At 47.4% G+C, this 20,434-nt stretch overlaps 1 protein-coding gene across 1 annotated transcript in view; it reads left to right on the top strand.

Moving 5' to 3' along the window:
- BTF3 (basic transcription factor 3) overlaps window positions 1-20,434 on the top strand; it is a 128,025-nt gene that overhangs the window by 73,376 nt on the left and 34,215 nt on the right. Inside the window, exon 5 of the mRNA XM_069627501.1 lies at window positions 14,985-15,041. Coding sequence (XP_069483602.1) covers window positions 14,985-15,041 — 57 coding nt within the window. The remainder of the gene's footprint in view (window positions 1-14,984; window positions 15,042-20,434) is intronic.

The following is a 20,434-nucleotide window of genomic DNA, read 5'->3' as shown; positions in this document are numbered from 1 at the left end:
TGCTTCTTACACAATTCCTCCACCCTGAGGTGACTTCATTCACAAGAACAGTAATGGCATTTATATATCGCACTAGTTATATTTTGCATATTCTGAGGTTGCAGAAAGGAAAGGTTTACGGAAGGAAAAACGTTAAACGGGTTCTCGGTTGTGAAGACAACTAAATCTTCCAGTGAAATGTAGACTAGCCTTTCCCAGCAATAAAATGTTACCACCTATGAGGGACAAACAATATGAAAGTCAATGGACTAGAAAAGTCTCAAGGGAGCCAGGCTAGCCAAACTCAAATGGAACACAGGCTATGGAGCTGAGGCCCTTCTTTAGATCAAACAGTCTTGCACAAAGTTATAGTTCACTTGTAGGGTCAAAGGCTGTTAAGACTGTGCAAAGAGAGTTGAGATCAACTCAAGCCACTGCAATTCCCAACTGAGAAAAGCACAGCTAAAAGGCAAGAAGGTAAGTACCCCCAAGCCTAAACAGTACCTCTGGTTTGAAGAAGTGGTCCAGCTGGATTCTATTTTGCTGCAGCGGTGCAGACCCTTGTTCCTGAGCTTCAGTCGTGGGGTACAAGAGAGACAATGTCTGGAGGGCTCCTCTGTTGATACTTGGGGGAAATGCAGCTACGGGCTCTTTTCGGTTCCGCAGCACTTTGCGATTTCAGCACTTAGCAAACTGCACCGTCTCGGATATCGGTTGAGCTTCCTTCACTCCTGCACTCTGGTGAGGGGACTCGAGCTCTGGTCGTCCTGATTCTGGAGGGTCCTTGGGAGACTCCACGAGCTTCTAGCTGTATTTCAAACGTTGCACTCGACTACAGATTTCTCGACCCCTGGCACTAGGTTCTTGCAGCAGTGAAGAAGTACAGGCAGTCGGGGAAGATGGTCCAGTGGAGTTTGTCTGTTAGTTGGTCCCACTAACCCAAGGGAAGAAGTTGTCCCTTCTGGAGCTTCTCTGTCGAATTGAAAAAGGAGTTTCAGCACAGCAGCAGGGCTTCACTGGGCATTTCAAAGATCCGGGAGGATACAGCAAGTTTTTTTTTTTTTTTCAGTTTCTTCTGGTGTTTCTCCCAGTGGTAGACTCCCTCTAGTCCCAAAACCTTCGCCTTTTTTTAAGCAAGTTTCTCCCATTCATGCACAGCGTAGGCTGCCAATCGCACAGCATTGTGACTGTCCTGAAAGGCCAGCCAGCCAACAAGGACTGGCTGCATTCAAGCATTCCTAGAGACAAAGCACCGGGAGTTTCGGGAACCTCCCTCACATCCTGTCCTTCCAGACACACTGGAGCCAGAGGCGGGCTTCAGGGCTGAAGCTTGCCAAAGGCAAGACAAAGGGCTTGAATCTGTTTCGACACAGAGTAAAACCCAAGAAAGACCTCACAAACTGAAAATAGTGAAAATAGAAGTCTGGCCATTTTGACAAAATGGTCACCCATGGGTTCTGTACTGCAGCTGAGGGTTCAGCCTGCAGTAGAAAAGCACAATGGTAGGAAAAAATAAACCACTGCCACCAGCCATTTGAAGTTGATGCTGACATCCCTATACATTGTTTAGCTTTATTTGTGAGGGCAAGTATAGGTTTTGGGTAAACAGACTTACTGATTCAGGCTATCCTTAGTTTCTTTATGTAGGGAAATCCCTCCTTAGCATAGGGCAAGTTAGGCCTTCAACCATCCTGACATTTAAGTTAATAAATCATGGCGCACATCCAGTGAGTGCTCCATGTGTGCTCTTTTGCGTTGTTTGGTCACAGTGAACTGCTGAATTGGACGTTGCCTACATACCAAGGGATGGACGCAAAAGGTCTATAAAGGACTCGAAAGGAACTAAGCAAGTGCTCCACGAGTGCTGTTTGGGGGTGAGGGGTAACGTTGGATTACCATATCCTGAATTGTGATGCATGTACTTGCTTATAGTGTCCGTTGATTGCCCTATTAGGGTGGCAATCGCTCACTGTTCGTCAACATGAGAAAAAAACAGACAATGACTGACATTAACGGCACCCTTTGTTTTTTCAAATCATAGAAAGTCTGTCGAGAGCCATGGCTATGCCGTTCTCTCCTTTCCCCATTGCAGCCTGAGCCCGAGGAAGGCTGTGGGGGAGTGGTGGCGCGTGGGCAGTGGGAGGAATGAACCCATTAGGTGGAGACATCCTTCCAAAGACTCAAATGACGGATAATGATATCTGGGAATTACCTCAAACCATCCAGGATCAAATCATGGGGATTGGGTCGAACGTGTGACCAACTCGGTGGCTCCTATTTGAATTCACCCCCGATATTTTCAACAGGTAAAATCCGGTTGCTGGGCCCTTTCGAAAACGGCAACATTTAAAATATTTAATCAGAATAGAAAGGGCAGGATAGGGACGAAAGGGGATTCAGTGGAAGTAACACCTACAAATAGCTTACCAGTGGGATCCCAAGTTAAGCTATTTAGAGAACCAGGGCAAAAGAGCAACGCTACGAATGGGAACTCCTATCAGTGAAAAAGATTAGAGATTTGATAAAACTCATGATGTCTCTGGAAGATAAAAGGATTGCAAATAAGGAGGGGAAAAGTCCTAGGAATCTAGGTGCATCTTTAGCTGCCCCAATGGGGCCTTTGATACGCAAGTCTAGACAGCAGGGGACGGTCATCGGGAACAACCTGATCGGGAAAACCCAAAACCCACCAAACCATATGACTTGAATCAGAACATAGCCCAAATGGGACATGGGATGAGGGGATCTTAGCCAGGGGGAGGGAACAATGCAAAGCACCCAGGGAGAATACATGAGGAAAATTGCCTTGGGCAACCAGTGTTTCTGTATGAGATGAGCTTTACCCATAACTATATGTTCGCGAAAGGGGGACTGGATTATTTGAATAGGAGCACAGTCCTGGCCCTCTTTAGTGAGATTCCAGCATTAAGACTGATTATAATAAAGGATATTAAACTTGTAGTCTTTTTACACCTGGAGAGGTAGGAGTATGTAAGATTGGTTATCCCTTCGAGATTGGTCTATGGTATTATGTTACAAGAAACTGAGAATTTCTATAAACTGGGATATTTGTGCCCTTTTGAGACCTCTTTGAGGGATGACCAGGAAACTAAAGGATATGAGATGCGGCAGACTAAGTAGTGACGAACATACGGACGGGTTGGGGGGAGCAGCCAATGAATCCAATATGGGGAGGGAAGATACGAATTGGAGGTGGCTGGCCCTGACTCTTGGGGAAGCCATTGAGCAACTAAAAGGATTGAGTGCCCCCCGCTCACCCTCTTTAGCGTGTAGTCTGACTTATTAGTGTTGTGTTGGAACGTTCAGGGTTTTCATGAATTGTGCTCCAATGTGACTACCTGTGCTCCTTCTCCCTAATATGTTTACAGGAAACCTGGGTAACGGGCACTCGCTCATTGCAAGGTTATGGCATAGTTACTGAGCCAGCCACCAAGGGACCTTGGTGTAGATCAACAGGATTGATTGATTGTTGCGGTATCTCAAGGGCGTGGCTTATCAATTCTGAATCATTACATCTCATGTAAGGGGGTTCTTGCAGTGGCTGTACAATTAGAGGAAGGAAAATGTATTAATCCAATGTTTCCTTTTCCTATATATTGGAATATGGGTGGGAACTAAGCTAATACTTTAGCTATAAAATCAAAAATTGAAGATTGGTTCCTGTCCGGGAGGACAGCAGGTGATGTTGCTGGGTGATTTCAATGCGGATTGCTGAGTGCGACAGCAAATGATTTTGATTATCTGCTTGATGATGGCATAGCTGCAGATGGGGGGGGGGGGGGTGAAAATCGTGTGCAGAGGACGAAAGGAAGGTGTAACTAATCGCAAAAAAATAGGACAAAAATGGCAGTCAAATATGGTGGATTTGGGAATAAATCTTTTACGCTCAACCGAAAAGTGTTCGGAAATCATATGAAATATTTGCAAAGAGAAGACCATGGCCTACTGTTGGCAAACTTTGATTTAAACATTGGTGGTAATTTACGTGATAGCATATGATACAGAAGTTAAGACAAACCTACAAGGAAACAGACTGAGCTGGAATACAAAAAGGATCCAACATTTTAATATGGTCATTTTAAGATATTGAGTGTTTTCCATTGGAATCAAAGGGAGCAACATATTTCTCTGTCGTTTAACTAATATAATTAATCTCTTGCCCAAATTGGGGAAAGGAAAAGGACTAAAAACACATTCCCATTAATTTGATTCCAGGGTTCGTAGAATTAAGAGACTGGTCTGGATGGAGAAAAGACGAATAAGAGAATACTGAAGTGGGTATTGAGACAAAACTCAAATTGACAAGAATAAAGCAGAAATGGAAAAACTGGATTAGATCTTATAAGGGTTTTATGTTACAAAATGACAGCGAGGCAATGTTGAACTCTTTGAGGGGCGATAATGCCAGATGATTTTGCAGTCTGATTAACGACCTAGAAAGGACCCAGCAGTCCTTCCTAACTAATCTGATAAGAGAGGAGGTATGGGATGCACATTTCATGCAACTCTACAACGGTGGTTTAGAGACCAGTCCAAACTACAAAATAATAAGGAACGCTCACTGGTCTTTGGAGTTCACTTTTGAAGAAATTGCAGAAAACATAAGAAAGGCAAGCGCTTCAAAAGTAGGTCTCCCAAACTCATTAACATATGTGCTTGAAAAACTTGTGGGCAAAGATTCTGTATATATTATTCATCGACATTATAAATGCTCATAGATTCCCAAAAACATGAAGGGTTTAATATGTAATCCCAATTTATATAAAAAAAGGGGGATCAAATGTCTCCCGGTAATTGCAGACCGATCTTGCTGGTGGATGCAGACTCCAAATCTTTGCGTCCATAGTACTCGGGCACATAGACTTGTGTAAGGAAAATGCTATACTAGACTTCTTCCAGATGGGTTTCGGAAAAACATGGAAACTCATGGGGGGAGGCCTGCTACTGAGGTGTATTCAACAAGCTGTGTGGAGGGGGTACGAAAGTACTGTTTATGTAGCCTCTATGGACCTTTCTAAGGCTTTTGATATGGTGGATCGACAGACCGTATGGGCCAAGCTATACGAACTAGTTATGCAGCCTGGTCGCATAGTGGTACATTTACACAAGAAATCCGTTATTCAAGTAATGCTAAATAACAAACTAATATCACTCTCAATCCCAGTCTTAAATGGCCTTAGAAAGGGTGCAGAGTTCACTGTTTAGCGATGTGGGAGAGCTTCTAATTGGACAATCTTTTGCACCCCCAAAAGTGGGAAAATTAAAGACCGTATGGCAGCTTATGCAGTCGACTTTATTTTAACGGACCGAGCGCCTATTTGGCTGAATAACTATGCAAAGATTTCAGGACTATATGGCAGAAAATAATCTACTTTATTATAATAGTTTTGGATGGATTCATCAACAAAGTGCCATTATGATTGGTTTGTTAATAAAACAAAAATTGAGGTGAAAGAGTCTGGTATACGTAAGGTTCCCAATTATCGCCCATCCAAATAAAGGTTTTTATAGGAAGTACTTGACGGGGTAAAGCACTAGTTCTTGCAAGTCAAATGTGGACCAAAAATTGGAAACTACATAGGTTTTATAATGCCAAAGCTGTCCCAAGATTGATAAATGGGCTTGAACTCGCACCGTAATGGTTAATAAAGGAGATGGATGTCTACAAAGCTATTATATGGAGGAAGGTTTTATACTATTTGCCCAAATCTGTTTCGTATGCAGCAATTCACCAGCATGGGGTCTGGCATGGATTCACATGCTCATGAATATTCCCCGTCGTCAGGCTGCGAATCCTCTGTAAAAGTAAGAACCGTTTGGTTTATAGGCGAAAGACCATTTAGAAACGAAACAATCACCTGAGCTCCGGGTCCTATTGCCCCCAGCCAATGACTGCCCTCTACCTAAGCCCCTCCTCTGACATCCATCTTCAGATTTTCTACTGCACTTGGAGTCCTCGTGTTTCGCTCTGAGATTTTCTGCGTTTTTTTTTTTTTTTTTTTGCTTTTTAATCAAGCTATTTTTCAGTCAATCGAGCCAGTATGCTCCACCGATTATCCTTCTGGCTAACAGGGATCTGTTTTTCGGCTCTTTTCAGTGCCTCTCGAGGGTGGATTTCATCAAGTGTTCCTCTTCGAAACATCAGAAGTTCTTCAGGCCTACACAGCGTGGATCATGGCGGACAAGGACGCTGCTTCCCTCTTCAAGCTTTGCTCTGACTGCGGTTTGCGGAATGTGTACATGGACGACAAACGTTCCCATTGTCTGTATTGCCTACACCCCACTGATGAAGAAGAAGATTGTGTGATTTGCCGTGGCTTTACGAAGCACACAATGAAGGATCGATGCTGTCGTGGCTGCAGGCCAAGGCTTCTGCCCCGGGTGGTACCTAGGGGCATGCCTCTCCCGGATCTGGAAAACCTGAGCGGGCTTCGAAGTCCTTTGAGGGCACACCACCTGTGGGGGCCCAACACAAGGCCAAGCACTGCGAGTCCGCTTCAGTCGGGGTTGCCTGTGCTGCGGGTCCTGCGACGGTCATCCCCATCGATCTCCAGTCACCACTCGGTTTGTCGTCCAAGAGGAAGTCCGCTACCCCGGGGAAGCTGAGGGAGAATCCGGAGAAGGCCAAACAGGAGAAGGCCAAGCAGGGTACGGTGTCTGGCCTACCCGCGACGGAGAAGGCCAAAGTAGACAAGGGGTCTGACCCGACCCCGAAGGAGAAGGCCAAACGGAACAAGGTGTCGACACAGCTGTGAAAGAGAAGGCCAAGTAAGACGCGGGATCCAACCTTTCCGTGAAGGCCCCGGTGCACCAGGCAAAATCGTCCCCCTCCCTCAAGGTGGTGGTGGAGTCGCTCTCGAAGGCCATAGGGGCGGACCCGGCCCAGGGTACCCAGACGGCCAGGGTGTCTCTTCCTCCCAGAAGGGAGGCTTCGAGCAAGCCAGTTGCGAAGACCCTGGAGAAGAGGCCGGGCCTCATTCCGAGACCGACCCCTCTGGACCCGAAGGGGGTTGGGGGTGTGTATTTGTGAAGGCCTCCAAGGAACAGACATTTCTTCGTCTAATGAGGATGAGGTCCTTTCCGTCCGCACCATCCATGAGGACGACTAGGAGAACCTCGGGGAATTGCCCCACGACAGGGGTGACGGGGTTACTGTCGATAGATAAAGGGACCAGAGATGGGCTCAGCATGCCTAGCCCCAGGTACCGGCGAAAGATCTTTCATTGGACATCCTTTTGACCCTCCACACATTGGTGTCGGATATACAGAGGAGAATGCATACTGTTCCTCCACCCGCAGCACCAGTTCCGGCCACCCCGTTGACACCGGGGGGACCGCCGGCCAAGAAGAGCAGGCGGCATCTCGCACCTCCATGCCACCCATCGCCTCCCTGGGACACAGTGACAACGGCGGGATGGGGGAACCGCCCATCGCCTACGCCCAGGGCCTCTCCGCCTGAGGATCCTTCCATGCAATGATCGCCGAAGCTTATTCAGCTCACGCTGGAGGAGGAGGAAGATTTCTTATATCGGTGCCGGGAGGCGAAGAGGAAGACAATCCTTCGGTCCCACTCCTGGACGAGGTTTGGGTTGAAGGGCCTCTGATGAAACCCTCGACAGCCCCAGCAAAGAGACCGGCTGGAGAGAAAGTACAGGGTGGCGGACTCTACACCCAAGTGCTTGCGTCGCTGGACTCGGTGGCCGCCAGTAAGAAATCTTTGAGTTCGGCGTCCTTCTTCTTCCACCCCTCTGGACAACGAGGGAAATAAATTGGATTATATGGGTAGAAAGGTTACCTACTCTGTGGCAACGACGGCGAAGGATGCATACACCCTTGCGATTGTGGCCAGATACGACTGAGAGCTGTGGATTAAGTTGGCGCCGCTACTGGACTTCCTCCCCGATGACAAGCGGGTATAGGCTTGGAGATTCTTCAAGAAGGCGAGGTGGCGTCGGACCACGCCATCACAATGGCCCTGGACATTGTAGACACAGTTGGGGAAACGGCGTCTGCCATGGCTGTCGTGGTTGGCTCAAGGCCAACAACTTTAGACGGGAGGTCCAGACAAGGGTTTTGGACATGCACTCTGATGGGGACAACTTTTTCGGGAAGGCTGTGGATGAATCCCTCCAGGCCATCAAGATGGACACAAAGACGTCACGTGCCCTAGGCACTCTACGACCTTCCTTTCGTTCCTCAGGGGGCAGGGTGGAGTCTAGCCTGTCTTCGGAGGGTTTTGGCTGGGGCATTCCTCTTACCGCCTGCCCTCCCGCTCCTTGACCCAGGAAGCCAACAGGGGTCGCTCCAAGGCCTTTGGGGGCGGACGCCGTCACTGTCGGGGACCTCAAGGCAGCCCGTCGACCTCCAAGCAAGATTGAACCGCGAGGAGGTTGGGCTCCCACCCGTGCACCCAAGTGGGAGACTGGCTGGCAAACTTTGTTGGCGTGTGGGAGACCATCTCTGACAGATGGGTGCTGGACGCTCTTGCTCACGGGCACACCTTGGAGTTTCAAAGAAAGTGTCAGCGAATACCACTGGTAGCCCGCCAGGAAAACCACATCCCTCAGCTGCTGCTGGAGGTTCGAGCCATGTTACGAAAAGGGGCGATAGAGCTAGTTTCACGGCGACTCCAGGGCTCCAGAGTGTATACTCAAGGTACTTTCTCGTAAGAAAGTCTGGGGCTGGAGGCCTATTCTCGACCTACGACTCAACTACATAAAGTCCCAGAAGTTCAGTATGGTCACGCTGCAGCACGTGCTCGGCCAGCTGGAGGCGGGGGATTGTCTATCGTCGTTGGATCTAGAGGACGCTTATTTCCATGTCCCCATACATAAAGGACACCGCAACTTTCTGCGCTTTGTCGTCCAAGGGAAGCATTATCAGTTCAAGGCTCTTCCCTTCGGACTTAAGTCAGCGCCCAGAGTCTTCGCCAAGTGCTTGTCGCCGGTGACGGCCCACCTACGATTACAAGGGATCCAAGTTTACCCTTACCTGGAAAACTGGCTCATCCGGGCCTTGTCACTGGACATCGCTGTCGATCACACGGCACGGACCGTCTGCCTGCTGACAGAATTGGGGTTCTTGGTGAATTATGCCAATTCCTGCTTGACTCCATTGCAGGACGAGCTGTTCCTGCGATCCAGTCTCAAGTGTCATGCCTGGGGTCACCGTTGGAGAAGAGGATGTCTTGGGCAAGGTGTAACAGCGGTTTGCACTGAAGGCAGCCACAGTAAGGGCCATGTCTCTGCTTGGCATGATGTCATTGTGCATATACCTGATTCGGCGCTGCAGGAGTTCCTCGATGCCCGTTGGGTCCAGGTGTCTGGAAGCTTCCAGGACCAGATCACGCTCGACGAGGAGTTCGCCGAGCGATAAGATGGTTGGGGTGTGCGCTTCAATATCGCCTGAGGCATGGATTTCCAGAGCCCTCTGTACCTGGAGACCGTCACGACTGACTCTTCCCTGGAAGGATCGGGAGCCCACACAGGCCTGCGGCTGCCGGAGGAGAAGACGCTGCATATCCACTTTCTGGAGTTGCGGGCTGTTTTGGGCCCTCAAGTCGTTTCTGCCGTCCCTCAAGGGCAAAGTGGTGAGGGTCTTCATGGACCATGCCACCACAATGTTTTACATCAGGAAGCAGGGGGGCACCGGATCTTCTCCCCTCCCCCTCCCCCTCCACTCCCCCAGCGCTCTCAGTATTTGTGGCACTAGACCTTCGCCCAGGGGATGTTCCTCAGTCCGTTTCACCTGGCGGGAGTAAAGAACAAAGTTGCCGACTCTCTCCGCAGGGAGCTGCGCTCTTACCACGAGTGGGAGCTTCGGCAGGATCAAGTGGGCAACCTCTTCCTCAAATGGGGCAATCCCCAGATCGATCTGTTTGCGACAGCGGCTAACTCCAAGTGCCGGAGGTTCGCCAGCAGATTCCCCCAGCCAGGGAGGATGGGTGGCACATTTTCATGCCCCTGGGACGGCCTGTTTCTGTATGCGTTCCCTCCATTGCCGTTGCTTCTAAGAGTCGTCAATCAACTCAGACTGTGTCGGTGCAGGATTATCCTCATCGCACCGAGACCTTCTCAGCATGTCAGCGTCCCCTCCAGTCAAGCTGCCAGTGGTCTCGGATCTTCTGCCCAGTGAAGGAGGCGCAATTCTGCACCACGACCCAGGATGTCTGAACCTGAAGGCCTGGCTCCTGCAGCATTAGAATTCGGGGTGTACGATCTTCCAGCGGACCAAGGAGGTTCTCGCCAAGGCCAGACGAGCTCTTGATCTACGTTGAAATGCTACAGACTCAAATGGAAGAGATTTGCAATTTGGTGCCGTTCCCAGAAGATCGACCCTCTTGAGGGTCACAGCCCCTCAGGTACTTCCATATTTGCTGTTGGCTAAATCGGGGCTGGCTCACGCCTCCATCAAGGTTCATCTGGCGGCTATCTCCCGCTTCACCAGATCCCCAGGACAACCCTCCTTGTGGTCGCACCGGTTGGTCAAGGAATTCATCAAGGGACTATTCCGCGTGTTCCCACCGGTGAAGGCTCTGGCCCCGTGTGGGAACTCAATGTGGTACTTACTAGGGTCATGGAAGCTCCGTTCGAGCCTATGCATTCTGTCCCACTCATGTTTCTGTCGTGGAAGACCGCTTTTCTCGTGGCCATCACCTCTGGAGGACGAGTGGGTAAGATCCAGGCCCTGTCCTGTAAGTCATCTTAATTGACTTTCCGCGAGACGAGGGTGGTGCTGCAGACGCACCCCTCCTTCATGCGCAAGGTGCTGTCGGACTTTCATCTAAACGAGCCCTTGGTGTTAACTGTTTTTTCTGACGCCTTCTTCGCTGGCTGAAAGGACTTTGCACTCGCTGGATGTGGCTAGAGCGCTGACGTTTTATGTGGCCTGCACGAAGAGTTTCCGGAAAACTTCTCTGCTTTTTGTGAACTTTGGTCCTGTGAACCATGGGAAGGCCCTGTCCAAGGCTTCCATTTCCAGGTGGCTCTCCGGCTGTATCACTCACTGTCACCGGTTGGCAAATGGACCGTTGCATGGCCGTCCAAGAGCCCATTCTACCAGAGCGATTGTTGCTACTACGGCGTTCCTGTCTGGTGTGTCCCTGCTGGACATCTGCAGGGCTGCTACTTGGAGGTCGAATTATACCTTCACAAGATTCTACTGCGTCGACAGGGATTCCAGGGAGGAATCCTGAGTCAGCCAGCAGTGCTGCGCACCCTGTTCGCTTGAAGGTGAGACTGGTGAGGAGGTAAGAGATGTTTCAGTTGAGCCTTGCCACCTCCCGTGGCTGTGCATGTGTGTACTGCTATGTATTCCTTATTCATGAGCATGTGAATCCATGCCAAACCCCTTGCTGGAGAAGGAACAAGTTACTTAGCTGTAACTGTTGTTCTCCAGCATGGGTCTGGCATGGATTCACATGCAAACCCTCCCGCCTGCCCCTCTGCGGCTTTTCTCTTGGTCCTACTGCCACATTATGTGCTACCAAATCCAAAGATTGCTGGCAGGGGAGTGGGTAATCATTGGCTGGTTGCAGTATGACCCAGAGCAGTGATTGGTTTATAGGAGAAAGACAGTTTAGAAACTAAACTACACTGTTCCTCCTTTAAGGAGGATTCCCAGCCTGACGACGGGGAATATTCATGAGCATGTGAATCCATGCCAGACCCGTGCTGGAGAAACAGTTACAGGTAAGTAACTTGTTCCTTCTTTTAGGTTTTTATTTTTTAGCATAATATGTGATAGTTACTACAACCTATATGAATATTTGACAGTTTGTACCTGAAAGGTAATTTATACATGAAATCTGTATGTAAAAGTATTTGATATGTAAATATATACATTTTGTGTATTTTAAAGTTTTAGCTTTACCAACAGTTTCGTAAACCCAATACAAATTATTATTTTTTTAAATCATTTTTGTTTGAACTTTGAATCTGTCGGTCTTGCTTTATGATGCCTTCATAGTAAGTAATATCTGCTGTCATAATATTTTGCAAAATAACAAATATTCCATATTGGAAAGCAACAATTATACCACCCGCCCCACCCCACAATCATTACTTAGATGGAACTTTGAGTATTCCTAACTCGGATTCAAAGTTTATTATGCTTAATCTAATTGTGATTATTCTACCACATGTTCTTCATACGAAAACAGTTTGCCAACAAATATTCCACACATGAGCACTTTAGGCAAAAAATTATAATGGATACCAGTACGTATAATCACCATAGATGAATTGATCATTCAGTCCCAATGGCCCAAGAGCCAGATTGCAAATGGTTCTTAATGGCACAAAATGTAACGCACAATACAAATAAAAGCCTAGTTTAATAGTCATTCATGACTACATAATAACCTCAACAAAAAATGTACAATGAAAGATTGAGTAGTATGATGATAAAGTAAAACGTATGGCTAAAAATGAAATTCTAATTGGATAGTACATCTACTTATGCCAAACTGAAATTTCACATGTCTGTAATAATTTACAATTTACTCGCTTTCTTGTTGGCTTGGTGAGTGAAAATAAGCTCTTTTCTTAGTCTTCGATATTGGGTTTGATGCCTATTCATATTCAATGACTCATTGCCTTCAATTCCATGACTGTAAGCTTATTAGGGAAAAATATTTGTCCTTATGTTTTAATGATTATTCAGGCACAATTTCTTTTTTATGTGATAAAGTGAAGCCTTTGACACTTGATATCTCAACAATGGATTAGCTATTGGATACATATTACTGATACACTTTGAGAGTATGAAATGGATGATAGCGCGTAGTAAGTTTCCTGGTCATTATGTTAACAATAGTCCTGCTACCACAGTGTGGATTGATCTTTCTTAACCCTAAACAATGGGAAAATCCAAACAGAGATGTCTAGTTTTCCTTCAGAGTTCTCTTGATCACTTGTTAGTTTGGTACAGCAACGTAGAACATGCACCTTTGACGGTGCGCATAAAATTGGAGGGTGTGCCTAAGAAAGGGAGAGCAGTGTTGTGCCCCCACTATTTAATCTATTGTCCCGTCTATACCTTCCCTCAAGCTGGATGTCACCCAAATGTGCGCATAAAAGAAGGAAAGGCAAAGAGAAGGCATTATGATGACAGAATCACCAATGCCACCAACACACACAAAGAAATGTTTAACCTTATTAAAGAAATGAGAAACCCACCAGGCGGTGATAACCCCGACCCCCTCAGAGACTTTGCAACGACCTGGCAGACCACTTCAAGAAAAAAATAAATGACATCCGACAAACCATACAACAGAGACCAACCAACCACAACATTCAGCCAAACGGACCTAACACAGAACCACAGCACAAACTCAAAAACCTTCAAATATCAGCAGAGGCATTTGCAATGCTGGTGAAACACCGCAAGAAAGCTGGTTCACCCATGGATCCCTGTCCCCCGGACATCTACAAATCAATCCTCACACAAGGAACGCCAGCAGAATATTACAGAAACCTTCTAAATCTCACTAGCAACAGGAACTGTACCGAGGACCTTTAAATCAGCATATAACCACTTCTGAAAAACACAAGTGACGACGTAGAAGACCTCCAACTACAGTCCGATCTCAAACAACCCACCGGCAAAACCCCTGGAAACCTACATATACAAACTAACCCAAGAACACGTAGACAAACACCATCTGCTAGACCAAGCTCAAGTCGGTTTCAGACCCGCAAGAGGAACGGCAACAGCTCAACTATCCATCTGGGATTCTGGGACGACCTAAAAACTTAGACTCGAACACAACCTCAGCCCTTATTCTGCTTGACCTCTCTGCAGCCTTCGTCACAGTTAGCCATGACACCCTAACCAAAAGACTAGAAGACCTGGGCATAACAGACACAGCACTACTCTGGACTAAATCATTCCTAGCAGACGGAACAGAAACTGTATAGATTAACTTTAAAGACTGTGAGTGCCACAAGGATCCTCACTATCACCACTGTACTTCAACATCTACCAGACTCCAGTTATCAGAATCTTCAGAAAATACATTACATGCTACAACTATGCAGATGACACTCAAATCATCTACAAAATCAGACACCCAAGACGATCATTCAACCCTAATCGACTTTCTAAAAGAAGTCTTCAACTGGATGAATGCCAACCACCTGAATCAACCCAGGAAAAACAGAAATCATGATCCTATCCAAAGACCAAGAGAACGAAACCGCCATTCTGTGGCCAACGGAAATGGGAACCGCACCATCATAGAAGTGCCAACTAACAATTCCACTAACAATTTACCCCTCTGCATACACCTCTCAAACTCCAAACCAAACACAACCACAAACCTACAGCACAACAAACCGCACAAACATCACTACACTGCAACAACAAACAAAAAAACACAAACTCGCACAACAGTACACAAAGACTACTGGCTGCAAACACCCCAGGCCCAGCCAACAGACCCACTGTGCTGAGGCCGCTAACAGCACATCACTGCTTTCTTGCACTTTTCCAGCTTCGTCCCACTAACTCACCCTCCCTTCCTCTTTCAGAGCCGCCAGAGCGCCAGGGGGCCACTCCGGTGATAGTGCACGTAAAAATGACCTTTAACATTGACACTCACTCCTTGCCTTCTTGCGTAAGATGTATACCTCTGGAGGTTGGTAAGGTGTAGGTTGATGCATTGGAGTACAGCAATTTGACTACCAAGCCTGGCTAGATTTGCATTGCCATAGTAGCACATCCTTTTGCAGGTTTTTGATGGTAATGGCGTCCTTTCAGAGCTCTGATCGGTGAGCAGTATGTTGGGTTCAGTGATATTGAAAGCATTGCACTGGTTGTGCTATCGTGCCCTTTATACACCGTATAATGCATACACTGGTAGGAGGAGCTGCCATTGCACAAGCAACAGTACTGTAACATCGGACACATTTTGATACTCACAATGGTGAATATTTTAAAGCCGGTTTTTAATCATTGTATATTGGATTTTTGTGTGATTTCAGCCATGGATGGGAAAGCACCACTTGCTTCTGGGGAAGATGAAGACGATGAAGTTCCAGGTAGGACTATTCATTGTTGAAAGTAATGTTGTGGTTATTAAAATGCCCGTTAGTTATTACAGCTGCACTAATTAATGATTGGAGTCGAATTGGGCAACACTGCCCTTTTAGGTGTTATAACAAGGATAGACCTAAATCTAATTGCACTAAACCCCCTCCATAAGTTCTTTCGACATTACCTAGCTTATTTTCCTTGGGATAAATTTTGAAATAAATCTATTTTCCCAGTGAATCGCCTACCGCCTAGGTATGACTACGCTTTGGACACTGAAGGAAAGCAGTGATTGACGTTTTCAAAATTAAAGCAGAGTGGTTGTTTAAAGTGGTTCACTGGGTCAACAGACTATAATATAAGAAAACACATGGTTGTTCTTTTTATCTAATCAAAGCAAGTAACCTTTGGAATTGTTTATTAGGAGTACCCATTGCTGTAATGGAAGTACACAAACGGTGCCCCTTCCCATCCAGACCCATTGGAGTGCATGGCACTGCAGATGGCTGCTCTCTGAACCCGGCCATCTGCTAGTTGGCCATAGGAATGAATGCAAGCAACAGATGGCTGGCTTGCTGTGGCAGTCTCGATGGGCGCCAATTTGAAATATTTCTCTCTGCCATTCAGGATACACAGATTAGTCGCCGTTCCACATATTATTGTAGACTTTGTATGGGTTTTGTCTGAACTCCATTTTGTTATCTGTTCCACCCGGGCTGTGGTGAACTCCACACACAGCCACTGCAGACCTCCACAAGCAGACAAAGGGCCATTCACCACGAGATGTTTATGCAGAGCCAGCCTACTACGGGGCGCTGGTGGATCACTCAAATACGTTGGTACTCTTCCTAGAGGCCTACCTTATGGGACAGCAGGGCGCCTGGCTGACAAGAGAATGTCTGCTAACTTTCATGCGGATGACAGGGTGCTCTGTCGGTGTGCCAACCCCACACTTCCCGGGATCGTAATGGTGCACTTTGTCCATCTAGAGTTCGACAGCCTTTGTCCTTTATTTTTGTTTTAAAATTGTTTTTTCTTGAAGCAATTGTCTTCCACCTGTCTAGTGAAGGAAGAGCAGCCCAGCATCTGTGCAGCAGTTTAGTGGATTGGGGGGCAGGGCTGCTGCTAGCCTGGGTCGCTGTTTCTAGGCCCATGCTCTTCCTCCCACCCCTCTGTGTTGGAGCTGGGCAGCCACCGGTACCTGCGTGACGGACCTCACCGCTAAACCCACGTGTGTTATGACACGCTCCGATGCTCTGGTCCTACAGAACACTCAGAGGGTTGAAAGATTGGTGTGAATCCCGAGGGTGGAAAGATTGGTGTGAGGGGACTACCATGGTGACCATGTGGAATTGGGGTTCGATTATGGAGAGGGAACCTGAGAAATGGCTACCACATCCTAAGGAAGGTAGCAGGAGTGCAATTTACCCACTCCCAACTCGGGAAGGTAGTGATAAAATCACCATACAAATGCTCTTGACCTCAGCGTCCTGGGGGGGGTCTGAAGCATTTACTTTGAAAACAAGCAGGCTGTTTCTGAGGTCTTCCCCCTGCCATTCTATGTGGGAATGTTCAAGTCCCTCTGTATAGTCCACAAGACTTTCTGGGGCTGGGGCCTGCACTAGCTACAATGCTCTCTCCCTAAATAACCCCCTTCTAGAGCCCTCCGCTCGGCCTCTTACAACTCTCTGCGGGGGAGCCATTTCTTCAAACGGAGATGCCTCCCTCTGGAATAGCCTCCCTGCCTCTGTCTTGAGGCGGATCCCCTCACGTTCTGGAAACTCCTAAAGACCTTCCTCATTCTCTCTCCCTGGCTAACCCCCTTATGCCCTATCCTGCTTTCCTCCCTCGCTGACTAGTGACTTGGTGCACCTACCAGAGCCACACAGGTCCCAGGCTCCCTTGCCAGTTGTACACTTGCCTCCGGGCCTCTGCCTTGCACTTCTGTACTTGGAACATGCTCCATGTGAGCGGCATCCTCTTCTGTACTTAACCCAGGCGCCTGTTAGACTTGGGGCACTTGTTCCCCTCCCTTGCGCTTCCTGTCTGCGCACTTGCACGACCTTTAATGCACTAGGTCTAATAAGATCTTTTTGGCTGCGCCTGAAACACTTTATTGATTTTATTTATTGGTCACCAGGCCTAGCACAATAGTTTGTTCTGTATGTCCTTTTTCCCGTCCCCCCCACCCCACTCTTTGTCACTACACTCCTTGTCATACAGCACTTCCCATCGGGCAAGTCATTAAGCCTAGCATGGCTGCTTATTGTTTGCTCTTCCTCTCTTGGCCTCCCATCCCTCCTGTCATGCACATGCACATGCACTTGTACTTGTCGAAATGCCTTTTGCCTAGTACACTAGTTAATTTTTGTTAGATCTGTTTTTCCCTGTTCCCTTCCCGCCTTGAAGCACTTTGAAGCAATTCACTTATGTATAAGCGCTTTACAAATAAACAATTGCAATGACCTCAATGCAAGTTTTGTCGTCGGCTGGAATCCCTTGTATTCCCTGCCGACGCTCCAGAGTATCTGAAAATGCAGGAAGCGAGGGAGGAGTCCAAAACTCTGCAACCCTGTCTTTCACCTTGCCTGAAATGCGCCAACTACCAATAGGGGGTGGGTGGGGCCGGCCGTCCTGATTGCACAGCCAGACCGCCCCCTTTCTGTAAACTGCAGGGAGAGTTTGCAGAAGTTGTGCTGTAGTGCCTGATAAATACTCCGAACCTGGAAGCTGCTGACAAATCGACCACTCGAGCTGAATCCAAAGAGGAACATAAGACATCTGTAGCGATTTCCAGCGACCGGAGAACCTGCTGTGTAACCAGAGCCTGATGCAACCCTGCCTTCCAATCGACCTGAGGGTCCCAAATGCAATGACTTCTACCCAGAGGCTGGTGAGATACTAGTCTTCGCATCCCATGATTTGCTGCGTCATTGCTGGTCTGCAAACCACCAATACCCTGGCACCTAGAGTCTGAGTGCAGTGCATGGTCTTCCGAAGTCCGGATCCTTCTGAAACTTTGGACTCCTGCTGGATCTCCACAGACGTGATTTGAATCCCTGAACAGAACTGTGAGAAAGTGCGAAGTCCTTTGCTGGAAGCCTCCTCTTACGACTGCTGCTTCAAGGTCCCATCCAATGTCGACTTCTTTAGTCTCCAGACCAAGAAACCATGGACTGGGTCCTGTGCTGCTGCATCCTGAAGGCATCCACTCCGAAGCTGCTTTTTTCTCCTAAGGTACTGTGCTGGCTTGGGTAATACTTACCCTTACGTCTTTTGTGAATCCTGTGAGTCTGCGGGGTGATTTGTGTGGTTGGGAGTTTGCCCATACCACTTGCCCATACTTCTGCTGGAATGCATCTAGGGATCCTTCTCTGAAGTCCCTGCACACTTTTAACTAACTCTGAAGCTAATACTTGTTAAAGAAGTTCTTCCTGGAACTCTAACTTTTCTGCAACTGAACCATATCCTGACTTGCCTACAGCTGTCTCCAAAGCAGTAGGGTCCCTCGTCTGCCTCTGAGAGAACTCCTGCTATAGACTAAGGAAAGACTTGATTATAAGAATTCTGTCTGGAAATTGTGGTATAAAAGTACTTACTGTAACAAATGCTAGTGCAAGCTACTACTAGTTGAACAGTGGAACTGTCTTCCTGTAACAATTGTGGGTTCAAGCTGCTACTATTTAAGCAGTCGCATGTAAAAATATGCAAGTCTCTCCACGTTCTAAAAGTGTTGGTACTGTGTCCTTTACTGTACGAGTGTAAAACTCAACAATAGGATTCACCTACCTTGAAATACATTGTCTTAAGTGTACCATTGGGTTTTGCTTTTTCCCTGCTCTGCTGTATACAGCACTAAAACAGTCCCTGAGTAAATACTTTAGTTGCTGATGGGGGGGGGGGGGGGGTCCTCTTAAAAGTATATAGTTTTCTGATGCTTGTGAATCTGCTTAGCCAGACCACCCAGTTTATGGCGTTTTTGCGATTTGCAAAAAAAACGCAAAATTTGCCTTTTCCCGCTATGGCCGCTATAAATCATTAAATGAGCGCAAAAAAAACACATTAGCTTTATGTATCTTTTTCACGCTCATTTATTGATTTATAGCATCCACAGAGGGGTTGCCAATTGCAGCAGCTCAAAGGTTAACAACTCCACTGAGCAAAAAGCAAATAAACCGAGGGGCTTCAGTTCAAAGGTGTGAACCAGGGTTGACACCTTTGAATTCAAGCCCCTCCATGGAGCTGATCGAGCTGTAGCCCTCTCCCCCCTCCACACCCCAAAATGTTAGGCTGTGGTGACTCGGCCAGGCTGTCCTAAAGAGCGTGGCCAGACAGAACGGGACACAAATGACAAAGGCCTTGCAATTAATTAACATAGCAGCAGCTGGCAATTCCTATACACAGTTATGTTAAAATCAAGTCAATACTGTTGGATTTGCAAATGCTTGTTTTTAGCAGGACTTCAGTGAAGGACACTCATAGAAACTATCTTGGGGAAGGAACCCACGTTTTGTGTTTGGCAGAGGTACTGGACCTGATTAAGTGTAACAGAGTTATTCTAGGGAGGGTCTGCACTGACATCAAGCTTGCCGAGACCAAGCTTCGGCAACAGCAGTATCGCATATCCTCTTCACATGGCAGCAAGCTCCTGTAAAGCGCATTGCTGCCACAGCTGTGCTGTGACCCTCACCAGTGATGTGGCCTCTCCACCGCACTAAATGACTTAAAGGATTTAAGGTGCCAGGAAACCTGGCAGGATTACTGGCAAGAGCGCTTACTGGATCCCTTGATCTTAAGAAGCATCTTGAGGGACCCCTTCCCCAAATAACAGTGTTGCTGTGGAGGATTAAGGCTTTGGGAGCAACTCACAGAACACTAGTAGCGATGGACCAACTGTGGGAGCACCTCAGAGTGTTATGCGGTTTCGAGAGTGCTTCCAGAGGAGCAGGCAGTGAATCTGGTAGAATGCTGGAATAGGAACTGGGAAGGAGGTGATTTTCAGACGCAGGTGACCCACAGTGAAGACTAAGAGCTAAAGGAATTACATAAATGCCCTGATTTATGCAAAACAATTCTAGCAGTGTGCAGCAACGGACTGGGAGTATAGTTCTGGGGGACGAATGCTGGCGAGGGAAGTGCCTTCAGCCTTGGAGGCAAGCCAGATGGCCTGCAGAGGATGCTCCTGTCCTCCGCTGAAGGGAGGATTCTCATGGCTCATTTGGATGGGAGACTGAGTCTTTTTGAGATTATCGTATCGACGTTGTCATCTTTAATTAAGATACACCTTCCATTTACTTTTATAGGGATCCCACCACCCCCATGCCATCTTTGGATTTCCTCTTTCTTCACTGCACTCACCCACTATCTATACCCAACGCTTCACTCCCCAGTCTTTTAAAAT

This window comes from Ambystoma mexicanum, chromosome 6p, assembly GCF_040938575.1.
Source record: "Ambystoma mexicanum isolate Mex_15411 chromosome 6p, UKY_AmexF1_1, whole genome shotgun sequence".
Lineage (NCBI taxonomy): Eukaryota > Metazoa > Chordata > Amphibia > Caudata > Ambystomatidae > Ambystoma > Ambystoma mexicanum.
Note: the sequence above shows the minus strand (reverse complement) of the source record. Positions and strands in the feature narration are given on the sequence as shown.